The sequence below is a fragment of the Vespula pensylvanica genome, chromosome 10 (assembly GCF_014466175.1).
Source record: "Vespula pensylvanica isolate Volc-1 chromosome 10, ASM1446617v1, whole genome shotgun sequence".
Classification (NCBI taxonomy): domain Eukaryota; kingdom Metazoa; phylum Arthropoda; class Insecta; order Hymenoptera; family Vespidae; genus Vespula; species Vespula pensylvanica.
Genome location: NC_057694.1, coordinates 1,420,070 through 1,436,005, shown reverse-complemented (window position 1 = coordinate 1,436,005; position 15,936 = coordinate 1,420,070). Strand labels below are relative to the sequence as shown.

The window sequence follows — 15,936 nt, the reverse complement described above, 5'->3', positions numbered from 1 at the left end:
ACCGGGTTGAACTCTAGGGTGACGGATGATTTAGCACGGGATTTCTCGTGTCAATATAGGGAATATCCTGGCGCTGTCCTGTAACCTTCTTGATACCGATCTCAGTGATATGTCAATATATCCTTTTATCTGTACCCTATCATTCTTCTTTATCGACCATTACCCAATGACTACATAGTTGTTATCGATACATTGATAGGAACTTTAGAATTTAATACTTGAACAATTTTTTAAAAAGAAAATAAAAAACTAAAAATATTTTATGAAACCATTTGAATATTCGTAGATAAAAACGTAAAGTAAACAAATGGATAAACAAATGCGTTCGTTGATTCAATCGAATAATTTTATTTAACTATGAATAATCTAATGGAAGATGATAAATCTGATCTCATATCGAAGAAAATGTGATCTAAAAGAAAAACTCCGAGGTAAGAGCTAGTGAACGATCGATAGGTGTCGAATTTGATGAATCCAGTTTGTTAAAACGCGAAGTGAATTTCTGAGGAGGATTCTTAGGGACGAAGAATACTCGGTTATGGGTGTGACAGGTCAATAAGGGTGAAAAAAGATGACTACCCGTGAGAGAGAAATAGTTCATCGAAGGAATTCTCTCGTCACACACACACACACACATTCGTTGGGATTCCTTCATCTTGAGACTTGGATCACTAGAGAAACAGAAATGAGATATTAAAAGAAAAAGAAAAGATGTTATAAAAATCATTTTCCATTCTATTAATTTTACTCATCTCCGTATAGACCGTATCAACGTGATCAATTAAATAATTGATTATAAATACAAGTAAGTTTAATTGACGAAACGTGAATTCTGAATAGAATTACGGTGAATTATTTTAACGAATTAATCATAAAAAATGTAAGAAACTAGAGAGACAGATGCGGGAAAAAAATATTTAAGAAAGTAACGAAGAATGTCGTAATCTCGAGAAAACGAGCTACAAATTGGCATATTCTCTTGGTGGTTCTCGTTAATCTCAGCCATCATCCCCTATAGGGATTTCAAGAGAGAGTGAGATATATATATATATACAGAGATAGAGAGAAAGAGAGAAATAGAAAGAGAGAGAGAGAGAGAGAGAGAGAGAGAGAGAGAGACATTTCGAGGACTCGACTCTTGAGACAAAATGAGCCGGATTAAACGTAATATGCCAGTCGCTACTAGCTTCATTTGGGAAATGAGACCGACCGACCGTCTTCCATGAGCGATTGAATTATTCTCGAGGCGTGAATAGACTCGAACGAATTTTATACTAACGACTAACGTAACTAACTGATAAGCTAACATTCTTCAATCGACGAAATGAAAATTAAAATGCATAAAGAAGAGAAAAAGAACGTAAACGAAACGAAATGAAACGAAACGAAACGAAACGAGTACGAAAACAAAAAAGGAAAAAAGAAAAGAGAAAAAACAATTTTCCTTCTCTTCTCCTTTCTTTTTTCTTATTTTCTTTTCGTTTCTATTCTTTCTCTTTGATCGAAAATCTATAATAAATAAATATAACTGTAGTTATATTAACATCGTACACACACACGGACACATATATATTTAAAAAAAAAAAGGATAGGTAATATCGTAGGAATGAGTATTATCTTTTGATCCGCTTTTAAAATATCGGAAACGCGATAGGTCAGCCGCGTAACTGATATCTCGAATTCGACGGGCGAACAGCATCCCTTCGTACCTTCCGAACCGGCACGGAAACCATTGGGCTTAGGTTCGTTCGCGTTAATCTCGATAACGCGATATGTCGGGTGTCTTTATTTTCAAACGCTTTTCTGCCGGGATTTTCCCTACTCGATTTTTCTCCTTCGAACATTCGCGAACTAACTGCAACGTCATTCCTCTCTCAATAGAGATATCGATTCATCAAACCGTCATCCTATACGCACGTACATATATATATATAAACACATACATATATATGTGTATATATACATATACATACATATATATATATATATATATGTATATTTTATACGTACATAGGTAGGAACATTGAAAGCTTGGTACCTCTCTCTCTCTCTCTCTCTCTTTGTTATTAAATAAAATTAAAGAGAGAGAGAATATATTTTTATTACATTTAAACGGAGCTCGATTAAATATACGGTTTTTGTAAATATCATTTTTACACATTACTGAAAAAAAAAGGAATACAAGGACGAGAGAGAGAGAGAGAGAGAGAGAGAGAGAGAGAGAGAGAGAGAGACCATAAATAATACTCTGGAAACATTTTATAGCACGCTTGAAAAAATCTCTAACGCGCGAAAATTCATTTTGAACCAAAGAACATGCTCGTGGTTCTCTTTCTCTCTTTATCTCTCTCTTTTTCTATCTCTTTCTCCATTTCTATCTCTCATTTGTAGTTAATTCCAGAAAATTTGAACGCGAACTTATTACTCTTTTTCTCTTTTCCTTTCTTCTCTCTCTCTCTCTCTCTCTCTCTCTCTCTCTCTCTCTCTCTCTCTCTCTCTTTCTCTCTATTTCTCTCCTCAAACATATCGGCCATGACGTTATGTACGAACCCGTGAAAACTGTAAGAACTTTGTTAAATTATCGTTGATTAATCGTATTTAATTACATCATTAATTACGACTCACGAGTTTCAAAGGTAAAGAGTACCTTTCGTCGAAGGATGTTAAACGCGATGAAGAGATTAATTGAATTGATTTAATGTGAATACGTATAAGAGGTGATTTTATTTGGGAGAACTATACGAGGGTAGAAAAGTTCAAATTTTGCTTCATTGCGTTCCCATCGTGAACTCTAAGTATTTCTCTCTCTCTCTCTCTCTCTCTCTCTCTCTCTCTCTCTCTCTTTTTCCTTTTTTCTATCGTGCGCCAGACTTTCTCACCCTCGGCGTTTCGCGCTCGCGAAATTCTTTGAAAAACTACTTTATAAAATTGGAGGGTCGAAAGGATAGGGGAAAAAGAGAGAGAGAGAGAGAGAGAGAGAGAGAGAAGAGAACGATGCGGACGAATGAATAATAAATACGGTTATCGTTTAGTTGATATTTTCGAGGGTGGGCCACGAACGGCCGAACTATGAAACGACGAAGAGAAGAGAAGAGAGATAGATAGATAAAGAGAGAAAAAGAGAGAGAGAGAGAGAGAGAGAGAGAGAGAGAGAGAGAGGTTGAAGAGGATGAGTAGTAGGCACGAGATCAAAGCGAAGTTCTCGAGTATCCGTGGGGATGAACGAAGACGTTTCTCCGAGTTTTCCATTCTTCGATACTGCGACGACTTACATAGAGAAGACTTACATAGTAGAAAGATCGTGCCTTAGAAAATCTTCTTATTATATCTTACCTCGATCGATAATCTTCACGTTTATCAGAAATTTACGAGAAACGAACGAGAATGAAGCTAGGAGAACGTACATAAGCGAAAACGTTTTGTTATTCTCTTAGTGAACGTTTGTTCGTGAACTTTGTTCGCGTGTCCCGTGGCTCATTCGTTTTTAATTCACAATACGATGGGAAATTAAGATGAAATAAATGGGAAAAAAAAAAGAAAAGAAAAGAAAAGAAAAGAAAAGAAAAGAAAAAAGTCGCACGAATGAAAAAATTCGTCGTAAATGATAATGACGTAACTATTACAAAGGATGACGACGTTTAATACGATCGGGATAATGAATTGATTCGCTACGAGCGACAATCGTTTTTCTCTGGTACAACGGAAACGAAAACTCCGAGTACGAGCTGTGATCTCAAGAGAATAAAAGGAGTTAGCTGGCCATCCAAGTGACGGAATGGGATGACGAGGAGAAGATTGGGTGGGGGAGAAAAAAGTAAGAAGGAAGAAGTAAAGACGTTCGGCCTCCAGATCTAAAAAAAAGAAATCTATCGTGACAAATATAATTACGTTGTCGCGATAACACGTTGACCGATCTATGGAACGAACGGTACAGATAAGGTTTATAAATCGATTTAAATGGCGGCCAAGTATAATCAACAAAGGAGAATGAACGAGATCAAAGCTCGATATCGAAGATCAAAGTCCATTCGGTTATGTTCCTGGAGTCTCCTTATCTTCGATGGTAATGTTTCGATCCATAGAATCAGTTGTCGATTAAGAGAAGGCATCGTCGATAGAGGCTACGGTTAATCGCCATTCCTGCCAATCTCTGAGACCATTTCGAGAGTGAGAATCCTGATCTCGGAGTGAGAGAAGGGAGTATGAGTAAACGAGAGAGAGAGAGAGAGAGAGAGAGAGAGAGAGAGAGAGAGAGAGAGAGTGAGTGAGTGGTCGGTAACGGTGGAACGATGTTAATGATTAAGCAGCTGGCGGAACGGACTCAAGGGAACGTACATCGGCACCGATGGAAAGGTATCGGTTCTCTGCCGGTGCTAAAGCTTTGACAAAGCGTATAATCAGATTGAGACTCCGTCGAGTGAGACGGAGAAAGACAGGAAGAGAAAGAGAGAGAGAAAGATAGAGAACAGAGAGGTTAAAGAGGAAAGAGGGGTTGAAGGTACCGACGAGTGTGAGAGTGATATAGACAAGGGGTTGGTTCTCCAGGCAAGGGACAGGGTGCGGGTATGGGTGTTGGTGCGGCGTGCGGGTGGAAGAGGAGGGTACCACGTTAGCTAGGCGATGGAGCGACTAATAACGATAACGATGCCAGAAACGATAATCGAGTTGCGGGTTTCCGCGGTTTCCACGGCTCCTATCCCTGGGCGCTGATTGCCAGGACGCACCGGGGCGAACGAACACTGGTGGTTACATCGCCGCGACGTGTCCCGACGCCGACGCGAGTGTGTGCCAGCCGACGGCAGATGGAGGCGTAACGAGTACACAATGCGATGCAAATTGGTCCGACTCGCGAGCTACACCGGCACCACCTCCACCAACCACCTCTAACTGGCAGGAGGTACGAATCGACCTCTCTCTCTCTCTCTCTCTCTCTCTCTCTCTCTCTCTCTCTCTCTATCTATGTAACTCGCTTTCTCTCTCTCTCTCTCTATCTCTCTCTCTATTTCTCTCAACCGCTATTACTAACATCGCTATTCCATTATGACATTATGCTTCCTCGAGGAGAACCACTACATACGCACGTACATGTGCGTATGGTTAGCTCCCAACAAAAGTCCTCCTAGTTTCCCTTCGGGCATTCGATTCGTGAACTTCTAACTAGGTAACTATCCTTCGTCGCAGTGCGAACCCCATCGAATATGAGACATCCCAATGTATTTGTCGAATGAACTCGAAAAGAAAATTATCGGGATTGGTGTTATATGGTTTTGGTGCCAGCTTTTGTGATACCCTTTATAATTCGAAATGATTTTCCTTTTTATATTCACCGCGTAATAACATGTATTGTTGTTTCTATCTTTTCTTCCTTCCTTCCTCGTTTTTCTTTTTTCTTTTCTTTTCTTTTCTTTTTTTTCTTTTTCTTTTTCTTTTTCTTTTGCATGACTAAAGTAAAATCAAACGATCACGAACGATATTTTTGAAGATCGTTTGAATACGCTGATTTAACTCTGCGTAATCATCGAGGCAAATGTGGAGACCTCTGGTGAGATTTTTCCCAAGTAATACGTTACCTTGCTAAAATCGTTTTTTTCTTGTCGATAATAAGTTTCACGTTATCGAGTGAATTATTTGAACGATAATATGTAACGTTAGTAATGTATTTATTAATTTAATCAAAAATTGTCGTAATAAAAAAAAAATGAATAAAATCGAAGATACGATAATAGATGTAGTTTTATATATTTTCCGTAGTGGCGCCGTCGGTAACTCATCTTCCAGTTCGGAGCTCGCCAATCATATTATCGAATACACGAAGGTCGCCGGATTAACTCGACTCAGTACGAGCACGCACGTCGGCAGTTAATACTTGTGGCTTTTACCGTTTGCTATTTTTCTGATTAAAGTGTTCTGGAATGATATTTCTATCGTAAATATTGGTAAGTAATCATAAATAATACGTTGGTATAAATTTATTCATCGATTTTTCAATTTTTCGATATCATTTAATAGGTTAGACCAATAAAATACAATAATAATAAGTACGAATATGAATCCCGTAATTACACCGAGGAATATGGAATCAACGCGTCATTCTTTAGATCTATTGTGTTCCAAATTTACGCGACAATGTATCAATGAAAATGATTTTCCACAGTCGTCCCATAATATAGAAGAAAGTGGTATGGAAATGACGGTACCAACGATAACGCATGATGGTGAGGTTAGTTTTGTCGTTGGCGAAGAAATAATGATAGATCACATTAATACTCTCAAGGAACTTCAAGAGATGCTCCGTGTTAAAGATGAGAAAGTGGCAGAACTTAAAGGTTTGTTAATACAGCGCGATGCAAAAATTAAAGAATTACGTAAGAAACTAGATATGTATCGTAGTATTCTTCCATTCTTATCTCCTTATGGACGATCATTAAAACATAGACCTCAAGGAGACTTCTAAAAGAAGCATTCGATAGTCGATTTTAGAAATATGTATTGTGACAAATGAATATGTAAGCGAACGTACAAGATATTTCTTTAGAAAGATATAGAAGCGTGCTCGAAACAAAAGCAGAAAGTATTCTTATCGTTATTTTTTTTTTCGTTGGTATAAATGCAGATGGTAAGTGGAGCAGATAACCGTCCAATATAAAAAAGTTGATCTTTATGCGTTTATTTTTGAGTAATAGAAAATTTTATTCTTCGTCGATTAGATCTCGTAATACTATTTTTACAAAGACTGAAACTATTTTTAATCGTTTATTACAGTTTCTAATATTACTTAAAATTCGTACGTATATCAAGGTATTTATCAAAAGCGTTGACAAATTTTTCGCTATTTATACAATTATGTATCCTAATTCATAATTCATTTTTATGTAAGTATTATACCTGAAATTATACTCAGGGATTGTAATCGATATTAATCGTATGTATGATGTTTAACTATTGAAAACAATTAATAATGAACAAATGTTCCTGATAAAAATATAATGTACAAGGTTACGTATACAAGTCATGACTTTTACTTTTCATTAGAACATAATATTTCATACGTAGTAATTTATTAGATAGTGCGTGTAAAAGATTTTGTATCAAACATCTTGCGCATTGTAATATTATATAGCGCAATAAATTAATATATAAATGATAAGATATATTAATAACATTGTACGTAATAAAAGTAACACATAGTACAATAACTTTAAGAAACGTCTACCATGTTTGATCTGTGATATTATCACAGCATTATTTTCATAAATTAATTTGCATTTAAACTTATATACAAATAAAATGCAACGTTATTATTTCAAGTTTTATTTATACATCGAATACAATTGTATAAGTAATATAAATCACAGAATCTCCATAAAACATCCTAACCTGATGTAAACCTACAAAAAGATAATAGCAAGTAAGTATAGTTCGTAGTATCGATTATCGATAAATCTGCAAATCATTATTACCTACTGAAAAGCGTCTAAAGATTAAATGTTGAAACGAACGAGCAGAGGCGTTCAAATCGTAGTAACGTATTTTTTACGTCCGCCATAATGACATCGCTTCGACAACCTTCGATCAGATTTATGTAGTTACATTTTCAACCAAATACTTAGGTATTTTACAATATAATAAAATATCGTTGACATCAAAGTGCGAACAGAATGACGAAGAAGAAGACATCGATGATATCTTCAGGGAATGGTCAACGAGACGGTACCGACGTGTTCGTCCCAAACGACTGAAGTTACGTCGAGACAAAAAAGTGGGTAAGCAGAGTCACGAGAATCTGCGTAGTCATAATACCGTAGATACTTCGCGAAAGGCGATATCTGACTTGCATAATTAGCGCAATAAACTGCGAGATAGACTGTAAAAATCTTTCGAAAATATCATAAAGTGAATCTTGGAAATGTGTCGAAGAAGGGATTACGCGGTTTGTAAGTAGCGCCAAAGTTTCGACCAATGAGAAGACGGGTGATTATCGCTGTTAAGTCAGCGGCGACGATGGTCGACCGATCGAATAGAACGTAGTTGTGAATCGTAATGCGGAGTAGGGGAATGGTGGGGGGAGGACGATGGACCGTAGGCGATGAGAGTGAGGGAGATAGGTAGGAGGTGGTCGGGTTATCGGCGGAGTCGGACGATGTAAACCGAAGGGAGCCGAGTTTCTCGTTCTCGCTCTCGTGCGTACTCGTGCACGATCGTCGCGTAGTATGCGCATCGTGGCCCGAGCGACAGTGGCGAGTCGACGACAGTCGTCGGTGTCTCGCGCTCTGGTGGAGTTGCCCTCGCAAAGGACGGTCGAACGTGTTTCGACTGTTCGCTCTTTCGAGGGCGCGAAATCGGCGGTTTTTGATCGATCGATCGACGTTGACGGTGCGTCAGGAAAACGAGCCGTCTTAATCTCTTTCTCTCTGTCTCTCACACAGTCTCTTCCTCTTTCTCTTTCTTCATCACTATCTATCTCTTTTTATCCTCTTAAAAACGTGTCCGTGTACGTATCTCAGCGAATCGGGTATCGCTCTTAATCATAATCATCGTCGTCGTAGTGGTGGTCGTCGTCGTAATCATAGTCGTAGTAGTACTAACCGTATCGTTTCGTCCGCGTCTAAAAGTGATTATTAGCGCGATAAAAAGCGCGTACGTTTACGCTCGTGGCCAATATAATATTTTGAATGAACGAGAATAACGAGTGCAAGGGGCCGATCGGCGACGCCTGCGTGTCTATGCGCGTGTGTTTCGACTCGCTGTGCTTCTCGTCGACGCAGCACCGGCTCGCCGACGAGGAGGACGCTTCCTCGCAGACCGTAGCCGCGGTCGCCGTCAATAATACCACAGGAATCGGTGGCACTATACGCCATCAGGATCATCCTCATTTACAATATCAACAATATCAAGACCCGCAGCAGCAACAACACCAACACCAACAACATCACCAACAACAACAACAACAACAACAACAATTGCAACCACAACAACAGCAACAACAACAACCGCCAAGATTCCCGGTCGACATACCGGTCACCACGACGATGGGTAAGCTCCGCGAACTTCAGGAGCTCCTACGCGTCAAGGACGACAGGATAGCCGAACTCGAGGCCCTACTTTCGCAGCGCGATGCCGAGATACAGGAACTTAGGAGTCATCTCGACAAGTTCCTCAGCGTTTTACCTTACAAGTCACCGATACCCCCAGCAACACCGACAAAGCCAAGGCCGAGGAAACAGAGAGCACAGGGTATATCGGCGGAACCACCTCTTCAGGAACTAGCACCCCTCACCGTAGTCGAGAAGAGCGACAGGTTGGTGCCACGCGACTCTTTTTATCTTCCTCTCTTTCCCTCTTCTCATTCTCATTCTCTCTCTCTCTCTCTCTCTCTCTCTCTCTCTCTCTCTCTCTCTCTCTCTCTCTCTCTCTCTCTCTCATACATATACATACGCATGCATACGTATATACATTGGTACACACGGAAAGTCTCTCTTTTACTCACTCGTTCCACCTGTCACAAGCCACGAGAAGCGCATTCCTCTCAAACGACATCGCCCTCGTCGTCGAACTTTCCTTCTCTCCTCTCGTTTTATTTTTACTCTTTTTTTTTTCTTATTTTACCCCCTCTCTTCCTCTCTTTCCATCTATCTTTCTCACTCTCTTTTTCTCTCTCGACACTCGCGCCTCGTGGTCGATGTGGTCTCTACGTCCGCGCTTATATGCGCTCTCTCTCTCTCTCTCTCTCTCTCTCTCTCTTGCTCTTTCTTTCTCTTTCTCTCTCTCTCTCTCTCTCTCTCTCTCTCTCTCTCGCTCGTGCACTCGCCGTCGTACACGTTTGTATGTCACACGGTACAACGCTGTCTGTACCACGTGACGCTTTCGCCCAGTGCTTTTCCGTGGATCGCGAAACTTTACTCTCGAGAGAGAGAGAGAGAGAGAGAAGAAGAGAGAGAGAGAGAGAGAGAAATGCACCCAAGAGATTCGAGAGATATTGCGTTTTATTATTATATTTTTGTTTGTTTACTTGTTTCTTTTTTACTTGTCACTTTATTATCTTAAGCTAACGAAACTTGCAGTGAATTATTAGTTAGGTTAGAAAAGAAACATTTATCACGAGGTAGATTGCAAATATGTTTATTTATTCGTAATATGCGATCTCTCTCTCTCTCTCTCCCTCCCTCTCTCTCTCTCTCTCTCTCTCTCTCTTTCTTTCTCTTTCTCTTGTATGTGTGTTTATGTACAGAATTTACTTACGATGTTACAATATCATTTGGAATTATTAAGTTCTAGTTGAAAATATTATTTCGATATTTTGTTTTTTTCTTTTTTTTTTTTTTTTTTTTTTCTTTCTCTTTCTCTCTCTTCTTTTGCCAATGTATTTTAATCGCAAAGTCACCTTTCAACCTGTCACGCGCATTCAATTCGCAGGAGCTTGTGTGCGGACTCGATTGCGCAAATCGAAACTTATGTATATGCCTCGAAGGGAAGGCCGAAAGTTGCGGATTATATTCGGGTAGAGATCGTCAATTCGAAGGTCGATATATATACATATACATATATATATGTAGGTATGGGTATAGTAATACACACACACACATATATATATATAATATATATGGATACATGAACACGCACCCATGTAATTTAACACTTTCTCGATTTAACCTTCTACAACGTCATTTAACTTTGAAATTACATACTCGTGTGTATATTAATCTTGTTTCATTTTTTGTTTTGCTGTTTTCCTTTTTTTTTTCTTTTTTTTTTTTTTTGTTACAAAATTTGTAATTTATATTACGAATCTTCTTTTTTTTTTTCTTTTTCCTTTTCTTTTTTGCTAATTATGTATATTGTAAATTTTATGTTATATTATATATATATATATATTATAATTATATTATAGTTATATCATAATTATATATATATATATATATATTCTTTTCTTTCTCTTTCTTTTTTTCTTTTCTTTTTTTAGTTAAATAGATTAAAAAGGATTAAAAAAGATAATGTCGTAGAAAGAAACGCATATACGTGTTTGAGATACGAATACGAGTTTATAATATCCAATATATTCGAGTTATTCCATTCGACATTTCGATCGAGAAAGCAATCGATAATGATCGATTCTCGTTGGATTTCGCATAGCATTCTATAACGTTACAGCAAACTTTCCTTCTGCTTTACCCGAAGTCCTCGTTCATCGATTGCGTAATATCGATTCTCTCTGTGCATCTCATCTACGGAAGATGTTTTTAAATATAAGAGAACAGGATTGAAATTTTATCAATAGCGAAAAAAGTAAAAGGAATAATCACATAAGAACTTTCTCTTTTCAAGCGTCGACAACTTTCGATATTTTTATTGATTAACAATCAACGTAATCGATAATAATCGCAATATCCTATTTAGGATTAAATTAATAATTAATGAAATATTTACGTTTTTATTCGTTTATAATTTTCAATCGTTACAAATCGAATAGCGAGTAAAAACATTTTTAGAATAATATTCGCCCGACATTTTCTTATCGTCTCGTAATTAATTGAATATCGATTATTAATAATTCGATACACAATCGTTATTATCAACGATCATCGACACCAATTTTTTCAAATCGATTAAAAACTAATTATAATCGAATGTAGGCGTACATATACTTGAATTTTACAGGAAACACATCTTAAATTTTACAGGAATATTTTTATAATTAAAATAACAAAAAAAAGGTTCGTACAAACATGAGCAAATCAAAAGTGATATTCGTTTTCGAGTTAAAACAATGTTAAAGATTTTTATTTTTTTTTTCTTCTTGTCTTCAAAGATAAAACGATATATGGTGCTGTCACAAAAAAAAGGAGATGGAAGAGAAGAAAAATCTTTAACTGATTTTAAAACCAAAGAAGCGTTTCCAGGTCCGGTATTTCTTGTTTCTTCGTTCAGAAATCGTATTTCATGAGATATAAAAATAAATAAAAAAAATTGATCTATCTTATCAATGTACCGATAGTTCAATATAAATAATTCAAATGCGTAAAATTATAAATAATTTAATGGCGTTATTCTCAAAAACAATAGTTGTCCGATTTGTCGAGTATTTTGCAACATTTATATAATAACGTAATATAATAATATTAATTACATTAATATCAATAATTATACTATTAATAATATAAACAATTATATTTATATTCATATTAAATAATTGATATAATTATATTAATTATTAATATCGATAATTATATTATTAATAATACAAACAATCATATTAATTAAATTTCCCACGAAGAAGAAGATTATTCGATCTCGAGTAACTTTTATCTGATATTCGAGATATTATATCTTCGAGACAAGATCTATCGGATTTCTATTTTCTCCTTTAGAAGATTTATACTTGCCTAAAGATTTATCTGCGTATATTATATATCTATGATCGCATGTTCTGTGAAGATCGAAGAACTAACTCGTTCATTTCTTCGGCGAACTTTCTTTTTCAGATGAAGGGTGGTGGTAGAAAAGGAGGGAGGGAGGGAAAAGAGGGGAGATGTAACAGGTAATAAACTCAATGAGAAGAACGCGTAAATTAATACGCTTCGTACGAGATTGTCACACATATTTCTCATTATCAGGATCATTAACCTAACCGATAGGAGATTTACGATCAACCGTGAAACTAAGAACGAGTTGATCGTCCTCGTCATGTTCGATTCATGTTTGCGAGTATATGTATCCCTCCTTTCTTCCCTCTTCCCCCTCCCCATCTCCACTACCACTATCACCACCATTACCATTACCATCACTATACCAGTATTCCTTCTAACAACGTGAACGAATACGAACAAAAACAGGAACGGCACGATCTCTTCGTTCGTATAATTACTCTGAATAAATAGATTTCGTAGAATTAAACAGACGTAGAATTTTTAAATACTCTACGGTTTTGCGTAACGAGCTTGAATAAAGAGAAAGTCGAGAGAGAGAGAGAGAGAGAGAGAGAGAGAGAGAGAGGACGAATCCTATCGAATTTTAATTGAACATACAAACATGGATTTAGTAAATGATAAAATAAGAGTAAAATGAATTTAAACGCTCGTAATTCCCGAATGTTAATCGGATTACATTATTATTACTTTTAATTATTTATTATTATCGTTATCGTTATTATTTTAATTATTTTCTTTACTGTTTCATTTTTCTTTCATTATTATATTCTGAATCGTTGCGAAGCGAGCTCATTACACGGCTGATTATAGATCTTAGTCGGAGGTTTTCCGATTATGCTAAGTTTTCTGTGGAAAGAGAGAGAGAGATAAGGAAATAGAAGAAACGGAAAACGGAGGTCACCTCGGTTGCATAGCAAATGTTGGTAGGTGAGCGAATCGCGTTCACGGAAGAGAGTTATCGCGCATTGTTCTAGAGGCCATCGTGTCGCGCATATTATTTTTAACCTACGACTACGTTATATACGTTCTTATACACACATACATACATACATACATATATATATATATATATATATATATATATATATGTACATGTTTAAGCGTGATGTATCCAGCAGTTAAGGAAATAACTGATAAAATGCGTGTAAATCTCGAGTAACTTGATAGCGACTATAATTCGTACAAATAAATCAGTCAAGGGATATAATTTGATAATAATTTTCTTCAATATTTGTTAGTAATTTATTTGTTTTTATTAATTCGTTAATTTTTTAATTATTTTATTTACTTATTTATTTATTTATTTTTATTTTTCTTCTCTTCGACTTCGCTCGATTTATCTTAATTGTTTTCACATCTTGTACGATTAGTTAGAAAATAAGAAAAGTAGGAAAAGAAAGGAAAAGAAGTTTTATTTCTCAGCGTATTTAGTTCATTCAATTTTTCGATACAAAGTAAACAAATTCTGGAGTTTTAATTCATTATAATGGAAGTTTGTAATTCATCGTTTTTATCGATCATGTTAAATTATATAGATACATCTTTTAAATTTCTTATTTACGTGCGCGAAAAAATATATTTCATTTAACACGAGATATTACGTTAGAATGAGTCACTTATTGTACGCTTTATATTTTTTTCTTTTCTTTTCTTTTCTTTTATTTTATTTTATTATTATTTTTTTTTTTTTAATACTTTTTTCGTGGTTTTTTTTCCTTATTTCTTTTTTCTTTTTATCAAAATAATTATTCACGAGAATATAGATACATCCAAATTTCTTATTTACATGCACAAAAGAAAATACCTATATTCGACGCGGTACATAATGTTAGAATGAGTCACTTATTGCATATTCTACTTTTTCTTTTACAAAATAATTAACTACAAGAACGATATAGATAGATTAGATTTAACATACAATTTCAAATTTCTTTGGTTAGTTACAAAATAATTAGCTATGAAGAGTAATATAGATAGATCTTTTAAATTTCTTATTAATATTTACGAAAAAAAAGAAAAAAAAAAAGAAAAGAAAAAATATTTAACCGGAAGCGACGTTAGAATTCTATTAGTATCTGTTAGTTATTTATAATACACTCAACCTTTTTCCTTCTTATTTTATTCTGTTTATCGAAATAATTATCTACGAGAAATAATACAAACACGTCTTTTAAATTTCATATTAACAATTACGAAAGAAAATATCGAATACAATGCTAGACATAACGTTAAAAGAGTCACTTACAATCTATACATCTACAATCTTTCTTTCTTTTACTCATCTTCCATTTTCTTAAATCTGTTATTAACATCTACGAAACAAAATGTCGGACCTTACACGAGAATTCACTTATCGTACGTTCTTTCACTTTCCTACTATCTTTTCATTTTTCCAACCGAAATAAACTACGAGAATAGTCTTAGTATTACAAAATTGAAGGGTAAAAAAAGAAAAGAGAGGGAAAAAAAGTTCTTTGTTTCTTTTGTCTTTTTTTAAATTAAAAAAAATAAATAACGAGACGTGGGCTGGATCGTTCAAGGTTCGTTTGATATAAACATAATACGAATCGAGCTCATGGAACGAGGAGTTTGCGAACGATCCGTAGGTGTTAAAGGCGACGAACGCATTTGCACGCTCGTCAGCTTCGTATTGGTGTCGTGATAGCACGCGTGCGTGCGTGCACGCACCCACTCACTCACATACACATATATATATATATATATACACATAAACATGCACGTACGTCTGCTTGTCTGTTTGCTTGCTTGTGTCCCGGCGCTAACTCGTACGTTCGAAGATTTACATTCCAGTCTCGGAGGCGAGCATACGTATGTAAGCGTTGTAACCATTGCATTAACTTTGATAATGTGACTTTGGTCGATCCGTAGTTTATGCCTGCTATGTATGCAACCATCTCTTCGAATTGCCATGTTCATCTTCTATTAAAAATTTGCTAATTAATTATTTATATGTATAATCTATCCGTATGATCTTTCGTTTATCTATACTTTACTTTATCTTTACTTTAATAATATTATGACGATTCGTTAATCATTTTGATTCGACGATAATGATCGATCTATCGTTCCCCTTGCTCCTCACCGTTCCTCTTTTCTATCTTCTTGGAAATACACAATGGAAAAAATATTACTGATAATAATCATAAGTATTTTAATGAGTAATGTAAATCGAAAAGAATCGAGGCGTCGTTCCATAAAGTATGAACGCATACGTCGGAACGGATTTGAAAACTCGTTGAAAACCCGATACGAGTTTGATAGATACGGTTTATGGATTTATTCCAACGAAATGGAATCTCTTATTTTATTACAAATGAAAGAGAGATAGAGAGAGAGAGAGAGAGAGAGAGAGAGAGAGAGAGAGAGAGAGAGAAAAGAGGAGGATATTAGTGAAGTAACTGAGAAGATATTATTCAATAACTGAGAGGATTTATTTATAATTGCAATTGCGAATGATTATAAAAAGGAAAGAAAATGAAATGAAATGAAT

General features: G+C 35.8%; 2 protein-coding genes across 3 annotated transcripts in view; both read left to right on the top strand.

Moving 5' to 3' along the window:
- Positions 1–5,771: 5,771 nt before the first annotated feature.
- LOC122632584 lies at positions 5,772–7,307 on the top strand. The gene is made up of 2 exons (XM_043819560.1): positions 5,772–5,936; positions 6,010–7,307. The coding sequence occupies exon 2, from the start codon at positions 6,047–6,049 to the stop codon at positions 6,452–6,454; it is 408 nt and encodes a 135-aa protein (XP_043675495.1). The 5' UTR covers positions 5,772–5,936; positions 6,010–6,046; the 3' UTR covers positions 6,455–7,307.
- Positions 7,308–8,222: 915 nt separating this feature from the next.
- The window catches only part of LOC122632580 (cGMP-dependent protein kinase, isozyme 2 forms cD4/T1/T3A/T3B), a 47,571-nt gene continuing 39,857 nt past the window's right edge, over positions 8,223–15,936 (top strand). The window contains exon 1 of one of the 2 annotated variants that reach the window (XM_043819552.1): positions 8,223–9,298. In XM_043819552.1, the coding sequence (XP_043675487.1) occupies positions 8,673–9,298 (626 nt within the window). In that variant the 5' untranslated portion in view covers positions 8,223–8,672. The remainder of the gene's footprint in view (positions 9,299–15,936) is intronic. The other variant, XM_043819554.1, reaches the window with a different exon arrangement.